Source organism: Tamandua tetradactyla, chromosome 5, assembly GCF_023851605.1.
Source record: "Tamandua tetradactyla isolate mTamTet1 chromosome 5, mTamTet1.pri, whole genome shotgun sequence".
Classification (NCBI taxonomy): domain Eukaryota; kingdom Metazoa; phylum Chordata; class Mammalia; order Pilosa; family Myrmecophagidae; genus Tamandua; species Tamandua tetradactyla.
Window position 1 is genome coordinate 68,552,608 of NC_135331.1, and position 23,296 is coordinate 68,575,903.

The 23,296-nt window shown below is 42.2% G+C and overlaps 1 protein-coding gene across 7 annotated transcripts in view; it reads right to left on the minus strand.

Annotated features, from left to right (window-relative positions):
- The window catches only part of TNIK (TRAF2 and NCK interacting kinase), a 404,859-nt gene that overhangs the window by 59,445 nt on the left and 322,118 nt on the right, over window positions 1-23,296 (minus strand). For 4 of the 7 annotated variants that reach the window (XM_077161028.1, XM_077161026.1, XM_077161027.1 and 1 more), the window contains 6 exons: window positions 15,962-16,072; window positions 15,042-15,128; window positions 13,794-13,982; window positions 6,148-6,312; window positions 3,486-3,725; window positions 1,106-1,212 (listed from right to left, as the gene is read on the minus strand). In XM_077161028.1, the coding sequence (XP_077017143.1) occupies window positions 1,106-1,212; window positions 3,486-3,725; window positions 6,148-6,312; window positions 13,794-13,982; window positions 15,042-15,128; window positions 15,962-16,072 (899 nt within the window). The remainder of the gene's footprint in view (window positions 1-1,105; window positions 1,213-3,485; window positions 3,726-6,147; window positions 6,313-13,793; window positions 13,983-15,041; window positions 15,129-15,961; window positions 16,073-23,296) is intronic. The other 3 variants (XM_077161031.1, XM_077161029.1, XM_077161030.1) reach the window with 2 other exon arrangements.

The following is a 23,296-nucleotide window of genomic DNA, read 5'->3' on the forward strand; positions in this document are numbered from 1 at the left end:
GTTCCTTTGCCCAAAAGGAATTAATATTTTTTAGTATAATTCCATCTTTATATGGACTGACCCTTCCTAAGTCTTCACGTAGAAAATGAGATCTTTATGATCAAAAGCATTCCATATTTTAAAGATACGTACATCTAGCCATAACCTGGGTTCCCAACCTCTGTCTCTTACCAGCAGGGGAAGGTCCTTCCTTTATGAGAAACACAACGAAGAAGAATAAAACAGCCTGCTTGAACTCATCCATTTTGTAGTCTCAACAGAGGCCATTTGCTGTTTCAGTTGATCTTACAAAGGGACACATTTATCATGAAAAATCTGAGGGATACTTGAACTATAGCAGCAAGTAGCATCTGCTACCAAATAAAACCTGCTCAATTATTATATGGATATTGTTGACTTTAATAGCGTCTCACGAGACATCTACACCAAGTAGAAGCTGGATGCAGCTTCCTGACTGCAGGTATGTACACGGCTGATGGAGAAGTCTGGAAGGAGAGCACAGAGCAACAGTGGAAGCATAACTCTATTTCAATGACCTTCCGCAGTGCCAAGGATATGACTGCTTCATAAACGCTAGTTTCTTTGTAATTTGCCGACCTACGGAAGCTCTGTAGCTTGGTCACTATTGCATTTCATTGGCAATTATTTTGCAATGCCTCAATGGTTCCCAGGGTACCTTCTTGACCTGATGCTGAAAACCACCTCAAACCTGGCCATTTAGCTTTGCTGACTCCATGAAATGGTCTCTAAAGTAATAGTTTGAGGTATTTGTAACCAGACCTATATTTGCACCCTTACTCCCAGTTTTTTTTAAATTTTAAAATTTATTTTCTCCCAGGTTTTGAAAACTATCATTAAGGTACACCCGATTAGCTCCCTGATTGCCTCATTCATTTGTTAATCATTGATTCACTAAAGACCCTCCAGGGTGGACTGCTTTTTGAGAAAGGCTATTAAAGAAATAATGTTTTGACCCCCAAAGTTTATGGCTCAGGTGGCAAGTCAACATGCTGCTGAATGAAAAAAGAGCAAGATACTTTTAGGAGAACAAATAATGGTGGAATGGGGGCTTTTTCCTTCACCTCAGCCATCTTACATCCCTTACCTTGCTCTGATGGGCTGAGATCCCAAGCGGGGGCCCAGGGCACTGCCATTTCCAGGAGAATTCTTTCTGGCTAATGCTGGGGATATAGAAGTTGTTCTTTGAGGCACCTGGAAGAAAATCAGAATTTATCTGATTTTTCCAAAAAGAATTAATAAATTTTTCCATAGGCTACTGCTTGAAAACCCTACCCCTTTCTAAAGATTTGCCAGGAGTTACAGAAACTATGTCAAACAGGGAAGACACAGCTTTTATTCTTAAAAGAAATGTTTAACTCCCTAAAAAATTTAAACAGGGGGCTACTGTCACAAGGCAATGAGCCACATTCAGCAACCTTTTAGGTAAATAAATCATCTTCAAATTTAAAAACAGACATAACAAGATCACAATTATTAGAACAAGATAGCAATTTAGATTCACGAGCTAAAAATAATTGACCTCCATTGAATATAGTTTGGGCAGAAGTGGTGGGTTCCAGACATCTCTTTGGAGTGCCATTAACTCAGCTAATCATTGGAAGATGCAGCAGATGACAGCCTTCCAGATAAGGACAAGTTCTGTTTTTAGACCACATCACAACTGACAAGCAGATATGGAAATTATGAAATTTGGTGAGAAATTAGACTATCAGGCTGGAACTTGGGACATAAGCCCTACATTGGTGAGTTCAGAGAACCGACTGCAATAGGTCTCAAATATTTCCACTTCCTGATCTGCTTGCAATGACTAATGTTAAATGAATATGCTCTGCTTTGGAAGGTCAATTTGCAAATGTTCTACAAAACAGGATTAATACTGAAAATCCTGGAAGGGTCTTTAGTAAGACTCTGCGAGTACCATTAATGCTATGAGGTCCAGTGTCAAAATGTACTATTAGCTCATGGGGCGAGGTCTCAAGGTAGAATTCAAGTACGTCCATTTTATGAACCATACAAATATATGTAAATGAAATAAAATATTGTATGTGGACCAATGGGGCTATTACTTAAACGAATCATACTATGAATTCCAGTAAAGAAAATTACTCACAATGTGAACCTTCATTCCTTCATCTGTTTCATAAAATTAACTTTAAATTATAATTCATTATAAGGACCTGGAAAGATGAGGCAGTGAATTGAAGCAAAATGACCAAAACAGTGCTACTATCTACTCAGATTACTACTCCTATTTTTCCTCTCTCTTTATATGAACTTAAAAAGATTTACAGAAGAAAGAACCTAATGAATTATTAAAGCCTAAAATCTTTGATTTGATGTAAAATTTCCTTCCTAGCTTTATAAATGTATTCCCATACATTTCTGGAGAGTGGAAAGGAAAACTATCATTTTCAGTTTCCCTGGCTATCACTTCTGCTCCTCTGCCCACCTTATTTTTCAAATTGAACTCTGTTAACTACCTAATTTTTTCTGATGACATCTCTGCTTCCACAAGAGGAGAACACCAACAAAAAAAACCGTCATCAGCTTTCTTCAGTCTCAAAATAACTGAAATCCTGTTATAATATATTTTGGAAGGGAAAACCAGGAAAAATGTTTGAAAACCATTGATTGAAAACTGTTATTTTTTTCTGGAATCAACAATGGAAGTGTTTTCTGGAAATTGTGTGACATCCCATTTGTCATAACCTGTCTGCTGAAGTCAGGAGAAAGGGGATTCCTAAATTAGGAAAAATTCGATACTAAGATTTATCCATTATTTTGAAATACTCTGTAGCCATAGACACAGCCATATTCTAGAACATTTCCTGGACTATCGAGTTGGTACAGGCGAAAAACGAAACAAAAAAAGCCAAACCCAGGACTGTTCTGTCCAGTGAAATGGTTGGTCATTTTGCCCTCAAGTTTTATTCTCAGTAATGAATTAAGAGTGAAATTAAATTATGAGCTAACCTTGAAGAGCTTTCCTTAAATGGGCCAATTAAAATATCTTAAGACAGCACCGTCTTCTGGATACTGGAAATTCAATTTTACTTTATGTTGATAAAAACAGGAATAATTGACTTTTCTGCTTTTCATCTGGAAATTATCAATTTGTCTAGCGGTAGATTCAGTCATCCATGAAAAAACCTTGTTCTGTTTCTTAATATGGACAGTAAAATAATAGTCTGGAATATGTGGGGTTGAGAGTTCTAATTCTGGATATAGTATCTATGTTTCCAAGTCATTCAGTCTATTGGGGCCTCAGTTTCCCTGGAGAAAACAGAGGTCAGAAATGGTAGATGACAATCCAAGTCTTAGTTTTAGAATGAGGAGGAACCACTGCCCATAAGAGATGGCAGGCGCCCTGGCATCGTCACCTTCCTCACTACCACGAAAGGTGTGGAACTGTGCTGTGAGAGTAATCGATGATGATGGTGATACAAATACCCCAGCAGGATCACCTTTGGTGGAATGTCTTCTTCCTGTCGTAACCAGGAGCTTCGGTCAAACTTTTCAATGCGCGTGGGGAGAGGTGGGTTTTCAGAGGTGGGATCTGAGTTCTGGCGCGGCATCTCGACACGGTGAGAGGTCACGTTCAGAGCCTCCTGAAACCCAGACAGGCCCTTGGTGGGCTGCTCGTGCACTGACTGGGAGGCCGTCAAGGCAGGTCCCTGGGATTTTACAGCTACCAGATGTGGGATCTATGCATCAAACCGAGATCAGAGCAGCAAATGTCAGAAGGAAACCAACTCAACCAGTACCTCTGTCAGTTAAAGGGAAAATAAGTTCTAGGGCAGAAGAACTGGGCTACACAAGTCCATCACGTTATTCACAGCATACTTCAAAACAGTTTTTCCAAATTTTCAATTTAGAGCCATGTTTAGGCCTGAACCCGTGTTCTGGGCACGAAGTTACATGATTTAATTAGGACTGCTTGGATATGATGATAGTAGCTTTATTTAGTGAGTATCATTGTCTGGCAATACAATGTCTTTTTACAGGGACTTCTCTTATTAACATCACAAACTTTCTTCTTAAAACTCCTAACCTTCTCTTTAGAATATGTTATTGCTCTATAAAACAAGAACTGCTCTAAATATTTTGTTCACTAAGCCCACTAAGAGACGGACACAGTTATTTTCTTCATTCTATACATGAGTAAAGAAAGGTACAGATAAGTTACCATTCTAGATTTCAGAGCTCAAATGCACCGGAGCCTAGATTTGAACCTGGGAATTCTACTCCCAGAGCCCACACAACTAACCTTTGGGCTATCTTGCTTTCTGATGGGCTAGCTCTTACCATTTCTGCAATGATGTATCTCTCAACACCAGCACATTTCTTTTAGGGTTGTAAATCTCACTATCTGGTGTGTGGTGATACTGTTCATGCAGGTGGAAATGTGGCTCTTTAAGACAAATAATTAAATTGGAGAATGGAGGGCACCCCCTTACCCAGCCCTGCCCACACGGTAGGGTTAGTGTCTATTTGAGGTCTGGTTCCTCCCCTTCATGATGGCAAACTCCTGGACACAAGCACCAAGTCTGCGAGCTCGTCTTTGCAATCTGGGGTCTGGCCCCATGCCTGGCAGGTGGGAAGTGATCAAAAAAGTCTTGGCTAGAAAAAAAAAAATCTAGTGTGCTTTCTAAATTAAATTATTAATTCAACAGATATCCATCTAGTGTCTGCACTGTATGCGGTGCATAATCAGACCCTCTTTGGTCTGAAATGCCAGAGTTGAGTGCTTTTACTTATAGTTCACAGAAAATCCCCAAAGCCCATCTTAGCTGAGTATTCTGTTTCAACCAGAAGAGAACTGTAACTGGACAAATATTAATTTTATCTTAATTAATGTTAAATATTACTCAATATGAATATTAAAACAATGCACGTTAAAAATAGTAGAAAATACAAACTCACTTTAAAAGTGTCAAAACATATTTGGTATTACTTGAAAAATGCTTATCCCAAAGAGTTAGCATAGGATAGCTACATTTTCATTTGCAGAGGGCCACTTTAAAAGAGTAAGCTTTCCCTCTCTACTTTCCCTTTGTATTGGGCAAAAGTACTCTATAAAGTCAAAGTTAGGGGTTTTCAAAGAGGAAGTTTGTGTGTTAAAAAAGAAGCCCCTATAAAAATGTATTCTATTGAAGGTTCAGCACAAAAGAATGATATACAAATAAAAACAATCAAGCGGAAGATATGCTAAGGCGCCTAGTGCTAAAAATATATTGGACTTCATTTATTAAATGCAAACTTTAAGCACCAGCAACATTTTCTCACCACGTTTTTAAATTCTTGTTCAAACAGTATTACTATTTCAAAAGTGACCTCAGAATATTTTGTGGAAGTCTTAACCCAGGTGGATACCTGGAAGAAATTTAAGGCATACTTTAATTTACTTCATAGCTTTTTTTTGTGTATATAATTTAAAGGTCCCCTAGAATTTCCAGACATTTCCTTCTTTCATAAAAGTGGGTTAATATTTTACTTTTTCAAATAGCTTAAGATCGTATTTCTCAAACTCTGAAGTGCATCGGAACCACCCAAGGGCTCGTGAAATCACAAGATTGTTCTGGGCCAAGCCCAAGTTTCTGATCAGTAGGTCCGGGGTGGGCCTGAGAACCTGCATTTCTACCAAGTTCCCAGGTGTCACAGATGCCGCTGACCTGGCGACCACTTTGAGAACCACTGGCTTAAAAGACACAATTTTATTTAACCAAGCTTATTTCATTATTCCGGTTTCAGGTGCATGCCAAGATCCCAGGGAACAAAGGAAAATATAATAGCTACTATATGCTACTAAAGATCTGCATGAATTTTCATTTTGGTATAAAAGGACAGTTATACCCACCTTGCAGAAACTCCGATGGGTCTCCAAAGAGGCCAGTTTACCAAAAAGTGTCTTTGTGGTTGACTCCTAGCTAAGGATGGCACTTTGTTCTCTCTCACTCCTTCCTCTACTCTTCACATTGAGTGGGGCCCTCTCTATTGTACATTGTATTTGAAAGGCTATCACTTGATTTGCCCATCCCTGAATCTATGTTACAATTCCCTGGGTTTTTAACAGATGTCACTGTACATTCTATCGGAATGCCTGATGGAATGAAGGGGAGAAAGTACCTGCGGATCCACTGGTCTGAGCATGGGAGGCGTCCGGGCAGGCTGCACCCCACTAATGCTGAAGGACTCCGACCTCGGGGGCAGGTTGGGATCCGATATCCTGTTGGCGACCTTGTGAGGCATGGCAGGCGAACTCTGCCGGTTGAGTCTTGACCGCTCTTCCACCTAGAAGCAACAAGAGGGAGCCTCAGTGGAGAGAAGTTCATTTATTTCCAAGTAAGGATTTTCTGTGGTCATCTGCACAGCCATTTTCATGTCCCTCTGATCAATTCATTTAGGACGTCCAAAACCTCCATTTCTGCTCTGCATCAAGAATTTGCAAATTGTTCTTTTTTCTATCAGAGCGAGCACTAGCAACAAAAAAAACCACACAGCAGCCCAGCCGTCGCCCTTCTATAACCCACTACCTCTTGCTAATTTCAGTTGGCTGGGAACTTGGGACCCACTTAACACTGAGCATCTCTTGCATGGATTGGGATCTTCCATCGCTGATTAGTCACAAAGCGCTGGGGCCAGTGAGGGAGGATAATCAGAGGACCTGTGGGAGGCATTAGGATTGCTGGGGGAAAAGAGAAAATTGCTTTGGGTTGGTGTGTTCCCTGACTCAGGTAGGAGGAGAGCAGCTGGGCAGGCGGAAGCGAGGATGAAGTTGAGTGCATAGTCCACATCTCATCACTCATCACTCATCACCACCGCAAGGGGGTGTTCCTAGCAGCGTGCTCAAAGCGGATGACCTGTCAACAGACTTATCACATCATTTTCTTTTTCCCTCCTTAGGGCTTTTTCTTCTCTTAGGTTGTTTCTTCCTGCTTCTTAAAATACTCAGCAATGCCCCATTCCTTCCATTTCCAGCCTCCCTCTCGCCTTTTTTCCTTTTCTTCCCATGTGGCATTTCATTTCCTTGTCATTCCCTTTCTCCCAGAGCCTCTTTCAGCCCCAACCAGACACTGGATATGGAGGACACAAGCCAAGGCCCAAGGCACCAGTGAATGCCCTTTTTACTGGTAAAAATCACCCTGGGGACCTGTCTACAGCAGATTGTCGCAGAGGGCAATTTTAAAGGGACATTTAGATTAGCAGATATAACTGCAAAGCAGGATTTGAGATCTCCGAGGTATAGGACTTTTCTTCCACGTCCATCTTGTCCTGACCTTCTTTCTTTAGGGTCAAGTTTGACTGCTTACTTTCCAACCCCCGCCAAAGTAATGCACCTTGTCTCCCCCTACCGCGCTCCCCTCCCCACTCTTCAATGCAGCCTTAACTCTCCTCTGCTGACTCATCGTCTGAGTGTTGTAGGACCCATTGGGGAAACCACACACAGGCAATTCAACCTTCACTCTGTCTTCATATATTTTTTTTAGTGGTCTTTAGTGTTTTTAAGGCCTGATTTGAAACAGAAATTCAGAAAAGTTACTCTTTCCCATCTTCCCTATCCCATTTTGAATCTCACTAGAGGAACACTCGGTCTCATATACTGAATAAAGTCTGTTCTCTTGAAATGTCATATTAACCTCCAACACCTGAGCATGACAGACACACTAATGAATAGAAAGAGCCCTCTGCCTCTGCGTAGAGGTCATTTGAACATCTCCCCACTGCCCCCATGGCTGTGCAGGGAACATACAAATGGTACACAGTTGGCTTCAGTTTTGAAACTCCATGTCCCCAAAGCTCACCACATACCATATAAAATTAACTACAAAAAGCCAGGAATAAAAACCAGACCATGTACACTTTGGATGTGTGTGGGGACAAAGTTTTACATCAGCAGTAATTATCTGTCTATTGCATTGAGCAAAAAGAACAAAGCCAGCTTCGAGATAAGACCACACAGAAAGTCGCAAAGACAGCAATAGATAAATTGAGACCAAGGCGTGCAATTTTTTTTCTTTGAAAAGATGGTGCATATTTCCAGACCACTGTATTTTGTCAAATATTACAGCCATTTTCTCCTTTCCAGGGAAGATCGTTGAAATGAAAAGGTACCAAATGGTTTACTAAAATTTCCTGTGCCTTCTATCAATTAGTTTACAAATCCCACCATTAGCATGTTTTAGTCCATACTATTCTAAAATGCCTGCGATAAATAATCTATTGTTACCCTTTGCGAATTATTCCAGGGTGTGCTGACATTGCCAATGCATTGAAATTTGCTGGGCTGGAGATTATCCAAAGAAATTTGAAAATCTATGAGATTTTCAATGAAGCCTCTGGCTATACACTTTGCCTTAAGAAAATCCTACCCTAAAGTCTTTAGGAAGAAACCGCTGTCCAAGCGCTTCTGCACCAAGGGAACATCTTAAGTCCTGGAGCAAAATATCAAATCAAACATTGGAGAAGGCACTTCTCCTAATACTGGTTTCTCAAATGGGCAGATGAGAAAGCTGGGTAGTGCATCTAGGGAAGGCCCTTTCTGACTGTTTCGATACTGGGCAAAGGCTTGTTCTTGAATCATCACAACTTATGTCTATTAATGAATGGGAGATAGATGAGTGAGTAAGAAAAACAGAGCTTTTTTTCTCAGGCACAATACAGACATGTCGCAATCTGCCTTGGAGGATACACAAGAATGTCTATTAGCCAAGCTTCTGCTCCCCTCTCCCGCTGCTAAGAAGACATAAAATATCAGCACCATCACCAAAAACAGAAGGTGCTCTAATAGCATCAGACATAGAGCAAAGCAGATGACAATGAAAGAAGTTATGTTACAAGGGATTCCAGAGTTGAAGCGGGAGATGAGACTGTCAGTAAATATCGAGAACAGGGTTAGGAGAGACTGATCAATTTTACTACAAAAACAATTTTATCTTAAAAGGACCATTTTGACATCAAAACTAAAATGACTTTGGAAAGGTATGGCTCCTTTTTTGCAGAAATCTTATACTATTTATTATAGCATTATAGGGAGAAAGAAAAACATAACTGTGCTCTCAGATTAAATTCTGCTCCAGGCTAGGCTGCTTGTCATTGGGTGCTATAGAAGTCAGGTCTAAGGCCTCGACATGTATACAAAAGCTACATAAATACAGAAGAACTGAAAATAAATTTGTTGACTATAAGATTTCAAAGAAATCTTCAAAATCAATAATGTATTTAAATATATATAAAAAGAAATGTATCAATGTCAATTACTATATTGTTTTATAATTTGAAAATAATTTATAGGGTACAATGTTTCACTTTGTAATAATGGTTATTTATTGAGAAATAATTCCAAAACATAATTATAGAGGTAATCAAAAAAATGTTGACAGCAAAATATATTTACTATGTCATGTAGGTGCATTTTAGTAGTGTTTTATATGCTGTAGGGCGGGAGGGTTTATGAAGGTCTTAGAATGGCTTACTGAACGGCTAATAAATGGTGAATTGAAAACAATTGCATGGGAATTTCTTTTTTTCTTTTCAACTGCACAAAACAGTTTGATTTTTTGTGTTTACTGACAATGCTGGAGAAAGAGAAGTCAATTAATAACTTTTAAGTACTCATGAGATACTTTGACCCTGTGTTCACTGTTCACATAAAGAGCTAAATCACATTGTTTGCCAAATAAAACTTCAGCCCAATGACTGGTATACATCACAGAGAGAGAATATGATGGAGTGTTAACAAAAACTAAAATATAATCTCATGCAAAATTCATGCAGACGGAGCATTCTGCCACTGCTGTGAGTTGGTGCAAAATGGAAAAAAATAAAAGGAAATGTGTGTGTGTGTTTGTGCATGATGGGGGCAGGACACACACAGTTGCCAAGGCCCAGGCAAACGTATGCCATTAAAAGGAATAGAAGAAAGAAAAAAGAATCTCCTCATCTAAAAAGTGAGAGTGAAAAAATAAGATGTTCAAATTCTGCTGAGGTTTTGACATTTTCAAAGAACAAACAGGACTTCCATCTCAATCAAGAAGTGGCAGGTAGATTTAGACAAAGAATTACTAGATCTGAGAGTAAGTCCAAAAGGAATCTGAAAGGGGTGAAAATGTCTCTCTCCTTTTAATACAGATTGTAACGGCCCTTTCTGCCTGAAATCTAAAAATCAAAGCCAATGTGATATATAGTCAGGATACATACAATAAGAGGCAAGGAAGCGTTCATTAAAATTTGCAAATGAATGAGTATTTTCTTTTGGTCTTATTGTATCCAATAGATTAATGAGAAATGCAATGATCACTTCTGTTTTACAAAATAAAGAAACAAAAATAGATGATAACACATTATAATAACACGCTACTGATGAAAATTTGTCAATTTGAACCAAGGAAGAGGAAAAGTAAGTGGATGGAAAAGCAACCAAAGAAGAAAAAGCCATGTTGAAGGAAAAGGTAAAGAGTTGAGTTAGAAAACAAACAAATGCTGGAGCAGATTACAGGAGAGGTTGCAATGGGTTGAAGATGGCTGAGTGGTATCTTCAATGGCATGTGAGGCCAAAAATCACAGACCCCATATCACAGGAGAGACTGGCATGAACACAGGTGCCCACTCATCCTGGTGGAGGATATTTTCAAATATGAATCCTGGCAGAAGCCACATTTGAAAAAGAAAATGGTACTTTTAAATTTTACTTTCAAAAAAGAGTTTAACCCAGGTTGTTCCATCAGTTGATAACTAAGATGCTGACAAGCTAAAAATTCTGTTCATAACCAAAGTCTTAAAATACAGATTACAGTTTGACTACATTGAATCCCACATACCTCTTTAGTACAAGAAAACAGAGCTCTTAATAACTCATTAGGAGAAAAGTTTGAACATTGCTGATGAGAAGCATTGAAATATCAAGAAGATAAGGATTCTTGCACTCATTTTTATTCCCATTTTACTGAGCCTTGAGAAGAAAACAGGTGTTACAAAAATGATGATTCAAGCCAAGGCAGCCAATTATTTTCTCTTATTTGTATACCAGTTGCTCTGATTCCAAATTTAGCACTGTCACTCATTCCATCATCTTAATGTCTCATCTTTCTTTTAAAATATGGACGCCCACTCTAAGACTTGGGAACTGTTTCATGAACAGACTGATGGTTAGTCAGAAGCTAGATTAGGTTAACCATTCCCAGGAGGATACGACTAAATGTAAAATCCCAAAAGAACGCCTCCACCTATGTCTGGAAGTGCATGAAGCCAAAAGGGAAAGCACACTGCTAATAAGTCAGGAGCCTTGGAAGATGTCACCCACTGGACGTGGATCAGACTTACGGTGGCCAGGGAACCTCACACCAGGAGAGCTCAATGACACAAACATGTTTGCATGCCCAACTGTTGTGTTCCTTTTACTGCTAGGAGCTTGGCAAGGAAGCATGGGGAAATCAGGAGGTCTAGACAACTGCTCTGATGACATCTGCAAAGATATGTCCCCCAGGAATGCTGAGGCTTCTGAAAGCTCGGGAACTATGAACAAGTTCTGAATAGAGGGGAAAATAGGCTATGGAATTTAGAGGTGAGGACAAACAGTAGTCAGAAAGCAATGAATTCAAAGTAGATAAATCCAAATCTGAGCATGCTAGGTAGAAAGGAAGTGGAAACTGCTCCATGTTCCTTCTCTTTACTGGTATATTTGTTCATGAGGGAGCTGCATAGGAGGAAGAAGGAATTCTGGGAGGATGTACAAGAAAGGATGGTCCTCTTGAATGGGGAATGCAGGTGTCCCTCTCCTAAACTCATGCTTGGGCTGGGAACAATGAAGGCTAGGTGTTCCCACATTAAGGAGAAGTCACTTAGCGATGCTGCACTTCTTAGATGAGCTGAGGCACTTGTAAAGATGCACAAGTTCAAGGCCCTCCTGCTCCAAGGTCTACGTGAGTCTTTAAGGCCCTCCTTATCTTTAAATCCAGTTTTGGACATTTGTGGGTACATCAGTTTGGAAATGTTGGGAGAGGACACACAGACGACCTCAGATCCTAACTCTCAAGATGGGCTACAACCTCGTGGTGGGGGGGTGGTGGAGATCTCTTTGGAGCTCTCACTAGGGTGCTTGAGGCTTCCTGAGGTTTCAGCTGTTCTTTAAGACCGAGTCTGATAGGAAGAGCGAGTCCACCTTTCTTCGTGTGTGATGTTCAAATAGGAGTCTTGATCTGGAATCATTAATTCCTTCAGGTGCTACTGGCAGAAGCTTAGTACAGGCTAATTTCTCAGCTCTCTGTGTACCTGCCATGGCCAGGAGGTGTGAGTGGCTTAGCAGAGCCTTTCAGTTGGCTGGCTAGGAAACGGTCTAATGAAGGAAAGTGGTCTATGTCAGCCAGCCAGGAGCACGGCAGCTGCTGAATAATAGCAGAGTGAGTCTGCTTAGGTGGAACAACAGGTGGATTATTAATGGGCCATTGCTGTACCGGGTATAGGATGACAAACTGATAATACTGATCTAAGAGAAAGAGGCAGCAGCTACAGACTGCAATTATAGATCGTGTTTATAGACCATATGGGAAAGTGAACAAAAAACATTCTCCACCTCAAATCACTCATTTTTATTCCCACTTGACTCAGTCTTTCTCTACATAGTGACTGGGTCTATTAATTTTATAAAAATAGTACATTACCATTATAAAGAATTTAAGCAATGTATAAAGGAACAAAAAGTTTGTTTTAAAAACCCTATACACTCTATCTCCCATAAAGAACCAGCATTAATATTAGGACATCATCATTTCAACCATTTTTTATGCATTTGTGAGATAGAATAGAAAAATAATAAGATATGTATTTTTCATAAAAACAGGATCTTGTTACAGATATATGTGGGTAATATTGTAGTCTAGATAACTCAGAAAAAGGTCTAACAATAAATATCTAAATATTCTAGATTAAAATTTTTAAAAAGCCCCCCAAACCCAAGGCCATCCTTTTAAATGACTAGGTGATAGAGGAAATTACTAGGTATCTGCATAAGTGAAGATGGAACTGAAGACGGGGTGTTTTGTGTCTGAGCTGCCACAGTCAGGTCCCAGGAGGGAGCATGTGGGAATGGGGGTGGGGGACTTGAATTTGGCTTGGTTGTTATTTTGCTCATTTGCTTTACCTATTTGGTTATCACCTCTTTTTCCTGTCATCTACACAACTTTTAGTGAGGCATCTAAGATGAGCTAATCAGAATGGAGTTCCTGAAAACACCTTCCTTAATCTAGTGATTGAGCAAATGAAGGATCATTACTTTCCAAGAACCTGCAAAAGAATTTCAGATGCCCTCTGATCTAGGACATGAATACCACAACTGTCAGTCTGAGGCCCCCTGTGCGTCTGTCGTGTCACATAAGAACGAGGCAGTGCGAGCCGACAATCACGGGAACCATGTTTGGGCAGGAAAAGATCCTAGAACACCAGATGCCCTAAATCACATTCTTTCACAGGAAACCCACTAAAAACCCACCTTCACAAACTCAACTAGACTTTCTAAGGAAAAGGATTATTCTACTTTCCACCGTTGCCTGCAAACCCACCGTCTTCTCAAGAATCACAAATGGAATAAGGCGCTTTGCCCTGTTTCTGCAGAGAATAACATTAGGGTTCTTTCAAAAGCAAAGTGTGGCTCTTCTAATGAATTGTCTTCCAACTCTGCAGCAGCCAGTTTGACTCTCCACTTTTACTGGCTGAACTCACTAGAGCTAAAAGCCTGGAGGCTGCCCCCCCAGATGGCCTGGCTGCAGCTCTTTACTTACCTCCTTGGCCCAGGCTGGTTTCTCACTGGGGCTCATCCCTTCCTTGTAATGGTACAGCGGCTTCTTCTCCACAGGCCTCTGCTCCTGCCGCTGATGCTGAAGGGAAACCAGGTAGTCTCTTTCTTGCTTTAGCTGTCTCTGCAGTCTTTCTGCTTGTCTCTGTTCTTCCAATTGCTTGCGCTTATATTCCTGTTCATATCAGGAAAGATGAGCAAAGGAGAGGCCAAATCACCATACAGAAACCATTGGGCAGCATCAGTTAAGCATGCAACGGAGGCAAAAGTGGTGGTAAATAACAAATGATCTCAAACTAATAGAGTAACAGGAGGATGTCAGGAAGTGTTGTGGCTATCAGCCATAGCCTCAGGTTGGCATCCACACAAAACTGTGTGCATTTAATAAAAACACTATTGCTTTAATGGCAATTGCTATGCAATGCCACCACTTGCAAAGTGGTGTCACACCCTGATGAAGTGCAACTGAGAAAAGTGGCAATAACGAGGACATGTGGATGGTCAGCACACAATCTCTATAAGGAGCCATCCATTTCTTGAATTAGTAATGAAACCAGTGAAATATGTACAATTAATTATGAAACTAAACAAATAACTAAAGGTATTGCCTATGTCATCTTCTGTTTCATATAGCTTGGGCCAATAAAAGCAACTAACAAGCTAAGTACAGGCTAAAAAAGATTAAATTGCCACTGGATAAAAGTTCAGTTTAAAAAACAGATAAATTAATACATTAAGAAGTCCATTTGGAAAAGAGTGCAATAATAATAAAAAGTACTTCAAGTAGAAGCCGCACAAGCAGGGAACACAATATGTTCCCATCGTAAGGGCAGAACTAATAGCTTGCAAATGAAATATGATGGCAAAGCTGAGTGGGTTCTTATGGAATAGATGCGTTTTGTGGTGATTGTTTTCCAGCATGTTGTAAATGGCCTTACAAATTACTCTGCAATAAACACAGTGGGTCTTGAAAACAGTCTGAACTTATAATAAGGCTGGATTCGTGTCAAAGTTTCTAAATAGATGCAATTAATAAAGAATGCATAACCAGTGTATTAAGTGTATTAAAGACTGGGCCAGTTGGGTCAGTTTCTTAGAGATTTTTGAGGGTCATGAGGCTTGGAGAATACTCTCTTGGACTGGCATGTTAGGACACACACACACACACTCACACATGCACACACACATGGGATGAGCACAGAGCAGGTGAGCTGGCAGTTGGCTTTCCCATTACCAGAAGTAGAGCTTGTTCATGCAGTAGCTGCTGCTGTAAGATCTCTAACTGTCTCTGCTCCTCCTCTAACTGTCGCCTGATGTACTCCTGGAGAGATGGGCAGCAGAGAATTCAGAGGAACACAGGGAGAGAAAGAGAGAGGAAGAGAGAGAAAAAGAACCGGTAATTGCAAAGGTGACTAGAGCTGCCAAGTAAAGTATAGAAAGAAGGAGGGGAAAAAAAATACCCAGCACCTTCTCACAAAACAAGAAGAATATGCCACACCAAAGCAAAAAGCATTTCAATGCAGTCAAACGCACAAGCCCCCTACTCGAAACAGCTGGCTGAGATGGCTCAGGGTTTTACTGCTTCTCCTTGGTCTTAATAAACCCGGCTACATTTTAAAGCTTTTAGTTTATAGTTTCCTCTCTTTATGAGCTACCTGGAATTAGAAATATCATGAGGTTCGGAGGCTCCTGTATAACCAGAGGGATAAAAGAATTGTTAAATGCTGACACGAGCTGCCTTTGTAACCCAACTGTGCCCTTGGAATGGGGTTCCAATGGGGAGACACGACCGGGCCTGCAGTCATGCCTCAGAGGCATGGAGAGCAGAGATCTGAAATGCCGCAACAGCAGGAGGTAAAGCTCATTTTTCCTGCTTCAGTGTAATCTTCAAAACAAATACTCAGGGTTGGGAGAACCAGAAGACGAAGGCATGTCAGGGTACTTGGCCTGGGAGGGAAGCGGGATTGAATGAGTGGGCGTTACCCAAGTTGCGTGTTTGACTTCTCGTACAGGTGAGAATTACTTGAGAAAAGAGCAAAAGCCCACTTAACCTGAGTGCCGAGAGAAGGTGGCCCACGTACTCCAGAGATGCCCAGCATGGGCGTTCCCTCGGGGGACATCAGTGGGGGCCCCCAGGTCCCCGGCCGGCCGTACCTGCTCATGCTCCGCGCGCCTCCTCTCCTCCTCCCGGCGCATCTGCTCTTCGTAGTGCCGGCGCTGCTCCCGCTCCTGCTGCTTCCGCAGCTCCTTCTCTCGCCTCTGTTGCTGTGGGGCAACGAGTAGCCATTAAGGAGAAGCCAGGCCCAGGTGCTGGGAAGCTGGGGTTGCTGAACTACAGACAGGAGGCCTTACGAGAAACACCTAAAGCATCCAAGGCTCTTTCTCCCCCGTGCTGTTGGGGGACACAGTGGCAGTGATGGGGTGGTGGATTTCAGCGGCATGGGAACGCCGGGCCATTGACCACGTAAGTAGATGCTTTGGGTTTATACATCTGCCTGGAAGCACCTATTAAGCGCATTCTTCCAATTGGTTAATGGGAGTTTTGCCATCAGCGGTAGGAAACACCCGTGCACGATAGGCTACTTATTAAATATACATAAGCTGTTTATGGCATTGTATGGGTTTTAAAGCATATTCTCAATGTCTGTGTCATTCAATCCTATGGACACTTTGTAGGAAAGACATTTCACAGATAGAGACAGTAAAAATCAGAGACATGAATTGACATATTCAAGGCTATACAGGTAATGAATGGCTGAGGGCGCAGGAGAACTTACTGACTCCCACCCAGTCCAATACTCTTTTTCACCCACCCTCTGCCTCTCTGTATTTTCTGGAGTAATCATTCTGAAGTGTCCATTTCAGCTTCCCACTCACATACACGCTCATGCTGAAGACATACCATCATCATCACTGTTGTCATCAGCACCTCAATTACCACACCCTGAAGAGTGTAGGAAGCACCTTATGTGCTTTATCTTACTTAATCTTCACAGCCATCTTTTGAGGCAGATAATATTATCCCCATTTATATCAGAAAACGGAGGCACAGAGAGATTGAATAATCATTCAAGCTGACCTCATATTCAAGGTCACATCCATGTTCAAGGTCATGCCAGTAGACAGTGGAGCTTGATTTCAAAACCAAGCAATGTGATGCCAGGGTGTGACTCAATCATTAAGGAAGATAAAGAGGTAACAGGAGAGCTAGACAGATCATAAATTATCTGGCTCTTCATTATAGTCTCCAGAAAGGAGAACGTCTGAAGAGCAGAAGTTAGAATCAGGCCAAGCACCAGAGGAGCCAGGGGTTCCCCCAACGCTGGAGCATTTGGGACAACATGGGCCATGCAGGGGCTTTCTCTGATTGTCCCAATGACTGAGGAAGGGACTGGCATTCAGCGTGAGGGGCCAAAACTGCTCAATATCCTGCAATATTCAGGACGGCCACACATTACAGAGCATTTCCCCACACAATATGCCAATACGTCCGAGAAATGCTGTACGTCCTTTGTGTCGGAGCCCTGTACTGGCATTGAAATTTCTTCTTCAAATAGAAGATGCACAAGGGACATACCAGGGGGCCCATTCCATCGTAACATTTTCAATGCTTCACTACACGGCTGAGGAAATATGAGGCCCCCAAGACAAAATGGACTGAGACTGTATCACCTGGTAAGGAAGCTCTACACAACCAGGAAACTTTTGCCAAGTCCAAAAGTTTTCTGTCATAGCCCAGCTAAAGCAACTGCAGAGATTCAAAGGCCAGAGATGCCTATCACGAGACCTTCCTGACACAGCTGCTGGGGCCTCCTCTCAACCTCCCAGTCATCTTCCAGCAATCCTCTTGAGCTTGGGAGATGATCTTTTGAGATTCAATATCTATGACTTCCAGATCAATAATGATTTGCCCACCTCAGACTGCAGGGGACGGGAAGCCACTGAAGGATTTTATGCTGCCAAATGACCTGATCAGTGTTTGCATTTCAAAAGGCCTCCTGCCCCCCATGGGAGGGGGCAAGACCAGAAGGGAGAAGTAGTAAAAAGGCTTTCTTTGCATCAAGGCATGAAACGACTGGGGCATCAGGGAGTTAGGCACCTTCCCAACCTCTGCTGAGGATGGAGATGCAGCCAAAGAGAAGAAAGACTAAAAACTACCCAGACTTCCAGCCTTTCCAACAGGACTGGAATGGATACCGACTTAGAAGCAGAAATCAGGACCACGGTAAAATAAAATAGGCCAAATTTGGAGACGATGGGGTATCTGAAGGGGAGAGGGTGCAGTTTCTGGCTGGGGTGCACGGCGGATGGTGCAAAAGGGAAGGGGGGGAAAAGCAGATTCGGGGAAGGGAATGGGGAGGTGGGTATGTCGGGTATAGGGATGAATCCAAATGTGATTACTTGTTTTATAGAAAAATAATGCAGGAGATGTGAATAGAAAACATCATCACAGACACCAGTGGAATAATTTCAATTAGAGAATCCAAATTAGGACATTTCTAATATTCACCAAAGTGACTCAGTGCCAGCACAGAGAATAGGATAATTATGTGTACAGATCAGGTTCCTGGCAGGAAATAGCCCTAATTTAACTAACATTTCAAGTTTTTTTTTTTTTACTCCAAGCATTGGTCTCTTTCTTGAGGAAAAAATAATCAGGCCTTTTGAAGACTTAGTTGATTTTTATGTGAAGGATTTGTACATTTTCAACCCCTTTGCTAGGAATCGATACTGTTTTATAATTACATGCCACTCAGTTCCCTGCATACAGTATTGATTACAACTCAAGAGGAGCTGGGCTTCCTCAGCACTCTGTAGTTTCTGAGCAAGACACTCAAAAGCGACTAATAATTAATAATGACCTCACTTGGATCAGCCGCCGCTAAAGCATGGAGGCATCTGTCAGAGTTTCAGTTCCTGCGGCGAGGCTGAAAAAATAAATCACTTCCCCAACCTGCTACGGCACCCTGCCAATTTCCAGCTGCCGTTTCTCCACGTTAATTCCTTTCCCAGAAAAATGTTTGTTCTCTCTCCTTCTGGGCCTGGGGCTGTCGGAGGGGACATACCAAAACACGTCAGAGGAACTCCTAGGCCCTGCCCGCAGGGAGCCAGCTACCATTCCAGAGCTTGGAGAACGCTCGCTGTGGGAGCAGCTCCGTCTGGCAATAGGCGAGGGCACAAAGGTCTGTTCAACAAACTGGAGTAAGAAATTGGGGCAAAAAAAAAAATAGAACACAGCATCTGCTTAGGTTTCTTTGGGACATTTTCCTTCCTATCAGTGCTTACAGTTTCTATCATACTGTACGTTGTATTAGAGTGGCTCCTACTGTGACTTGTCTGCTCTGAAATCTAGGGTGAAAGCTGTTTGTGGACATAGTGTCTATTCTACTCCATTTTTTATCTCCCACTGTATCCCATATAGGGGCCAGCTCCAGAGTTGTTGGCTGCGTTGAGTACTGCAGATTGGATAGCAAGGGAGGGAGAGAGGCGGGTAGAGCCTCAGACCATCCCTTTGCCACCTCTAGATCCTCCTCAGGAAGCGCTTCTAGGCCACAAGAGTCTTGAGCTGAGCACAGACAGGGCTCTAGAACGTTCTTCTAAGCTAAGCCACCTTTGGCAGGGCACCTACTTGTTATTTTAGAGAAAAGCAGAAAAAGAAATAAAATAAGGAACTAAGCGTCTAACCTGGAAAGAGTAGGAGCGGGGATATAATCAAATAGTGTGTGTAAATTGCATTTACGTTATGCATAAAGACGAAAGCGGCCCTGCTGTCAGAAAAGAACTGCTGAAACTGACTACTCCAAACCTCCTGACAGACACCTCCCCACAGCCTCCTCTCCTGAACTGCCTAGCAATGTGCCCTGATCCAGATCTCCATAAAGGCATTGCTGACAAGCTGTATCGCTTAGAATTAGACATTCATTGGCTTCATCTGAGTTTCTTAATTTTTTTCCTGGTTGGGGGATGACTGATAATACCTACACTGAAAATTTTCCAGGCGAAAAAATCATTGTTGACTTGTTCTATGGAGTCGATCACTGGCCTCTGTCTCTCGGTTGTCTTCCACTGGTGGGGGCAAAGAATGATTGTTTCTAGGGAAGCTTTGATCCTCCTCGTGAGTGTCCCCTCAGGCCACCTCCAGCGGGGGGCTGTGTCCATACATATTCAAGCATGCCAACTAGTTGTTCATTTTAATGAGGAAATACTAATACCAACTCCCTCAGAAGAACACCATGTGGGAACCACTGATCCTCGGCTGGCTGTCCTGAGCTGCTGCTCTTTAAAATTCTTGCCAGCGAACATGGGCTCAACTCTCATTAAATATTTGATTCTTATTAAAGGCCAGTTGTGGGCAATAAACCCCATGGCTGCTCCTCTCATGGCATCCACCTTCTTTCCTCTGGTTCTTTATGTGTTCTTCTTAGACCAGGCCTGGCCCACCAAAGAGCTGTGCACCTCCCTCCTGGGTGCTCTGGCTCTCATAGAAGTGACTTGGATGAGCGAGGCTTCCTGGTTATGCCCTAAAACTGCATTTCGTGATGTTGCATGAGCTGAATAAAGCCAACCATTGGGTTTACAGTAGGACTATGGCCCCAGACATCACCCTGAGCCACTGCTGGAGAAATGCACAGGCTTGACGTTCTCTAATACTGCTGCTCTGTGGTCCTGGACAACACAATCTGGTACAATGGGAGCTAGTCCCTGAGCTTAGGGACCACAGGAGCCTGTCCCTGAGCTTAGGGACCACAGGAGCCTGTCCCTGTGCTTGGGGACCACGGGAGCCTGTCCCTTTGCTTAGGGACCATGGGAGCTTGTCCCTGTGCTTCGCTGCCAGGCGTCCCAGAGAGACTTCTAGGTGGGCCTGCGCTAGCAACTGCACTGGATTCCATATGTTCAACTGTTCCTATCTCTGGTGTCATCTTGTTTTTGTCTTTTACTTTCTATTCCCACCTACTTTGTTTCCTTATTTAATTTATTTTCAGTTGCTGTACTCATCTTTGTAAGCCACCTTAAATCGTCTTTTTGGAATAAAGAAAAGTAATAATGAAAGGTCTATACAAACAAACAAATAAAAAACAAATCTTGGTCTTCCACATCCTTTTTGCACCTCAGAATCACCCTTGAAACATCAAAATGGAGACGAATGAGAAGACGGGGGCTATTAATTTGCTTCTTTGTTTTTGATGCTACCACCTCTGTTTAGGTCACTTGAGCAAAAAGGGGTTACAGCTGTTTTTACAGCAGTGAGGATGAGTCTGCTCTGAGTCAGCCACCCAGCCGAACCCACCTCCTTCTCTAATCTGAAGCACCCTAGATTTGAGCAAATATGGTGAAATTCAGGTCACCAGTTATCCTGAACACATGGAATTTGGGGGTGAAAACTACAGAATTGTAATCTGCATAGTGTTTTTCATTTTAAAAAGCACCGCATCACAGATGTTCTAGCTAGAACCTCACAATGACCCTTTGAAATAAGCAGAACATATATTATTTATTATTTCCCTTTTTTACAGACCCTCAGGAAAGTTCAATGCTTGTCGATGGTCACACAACATGTTGGGGGAAGGTCAAGGAACACATACAGATAATCTATTAAGTGCTGTCAAGGAGTGTCAGACTTCAGTTTTGATTCCACAATATGACGATGATTTTAGTCATAAATAATAATAAAACCCTTATTAATAAATATTAAATAAGTGCAAAATGTTATTTATTCTATATTAGTCACATTAGAATATAATGAAAACTACTAATTTGTTATTTCCATTTAATAGATAAGCACACTGAAGTTCAGTGAGGTTAAGTGAATTTCTCCATGCCACACAGCTGAGAGGTGGTAGAGCTGGGAATCAAAGCCAGGTAGTTCTGACTCCACGTTCTTTCCCCTCTACACCCCATTTCCTCCCAGCTCATGTCAGCTACTGAAATATGCTGCCAATTGGAGATGGGGTGTGAAGGAGAGTATATACCGCTTGGGGAAAACTGAATAAAAGAGGTCTCATTTATCCTAGCACCATCAACACTTCCTTCAACAGCCTGAAGAAGTTCTAGTGAGGCTACTCTGCTGCTTTTCTCTTCTCACCAAACATTCAGGTTAAATTTGCGGCTGGTTCTCATGACATTGTGGTAGACTTGGGGAACGTGAGGCCAGGTACCATTCTGTGCAAGAATTTGGGCCCTGGGTGCCTGTTCCACGTACATCAGGTTTCCCTTTCTCCAGACTCAGAGGTGACCTCCACATCTGAGAATGAACACTCTGTTGCTTAAACACAACATTTCATGGGGGGCGCTGGAGCACAGAGGAAAGAATGCTGGATCAGAAATAGTAAGGCTGGATTCTGGTCCAGCCAAAATTTGGGCAGAATACTGAGTGTGCCTTGTTTCCCCCATCTGTCCACCCAGGAGGTGCTCAATAAATTCTAATTAAACGCATGCAGAATGACCCTGAAAAAGTCACGTGAATACAAACTACCAATGAGGGGTCCATTAGGTGATCTTACAAGTCTCTTCATTTGAAAAGTCTTAGCAGGGCTCTCCTGCATCACAGAGCAGAAGCCTAATCGTTCCGAACCAGAAGTGAGAAGAAGCAGAATTCTGGCTTGCCCCCAGCAGGCTCCTCTGCTTCCCATCCTGAGTGACCAGCTGGAAGTGGGGAGAGGAGACACCGCCGTGATGATGGGAGAATTGAGTGGGCTCCACAGGACAGTAAACAGCCGGTGCAGGATCAAGTTGGCGCTCCCGGGGACGTTCCTCCAACCGTCCACTCAGCACAGGGGCTCAACTCTGTTCCAGAGGCACTCAGAATGAAAGGGCCGGCGGAGTCTTTTGAATCTTCCGCACATCACACGTGCGATCTCACTTTAAATGGGACTGTTCTGCGGAAGCTTTGCAGGAGCTGTACTTGTGATAAGAGGCATTCAAGCTCCTGGGCATTCCATCTAACACTTGTTAGCGTTTCCGGTTTGGAAGGACATTACAAACAACCCCTACATGGCAAGGACATGATTCCTTACAACTGAAACTTGGATTCTAAGTCTTTTTTTTTTTAAACAGGAAGGATATGAGTGACAAGGGAGGAATCAGTACATAACCAAAAGAGAACAATTATCATTAATAATAAGAGCAAACACTTAGGTAGTGCCTACTGGGATACCAGGCATTGTTATAAGCCTTTTACTCATAGCAATTCATTTAAATTCTTACCACAGCCCTTTAAAGCAGACACTACTGTTAATATCCCCATTTGACAGAGGAGAAAACCAAGGTACTCTCAATATTCTGCCCAAATTCCCTCAGCTGGTTAGGACAGAGCCAGCATTTATACCCAAAGTCTGGCTATAGCTCTGCTTGCTGCCTCTATGGATTCCTAAGAAGCTGGCTGAGGCATTTACCTATACGAAGTCAGAGATGTCACCCTGTGCCTTTTCAAGAGGCCATTTTCCCATCTTGCTCCACCTCCATTCTGTTTTGTACCTTTTCTTTATGAAA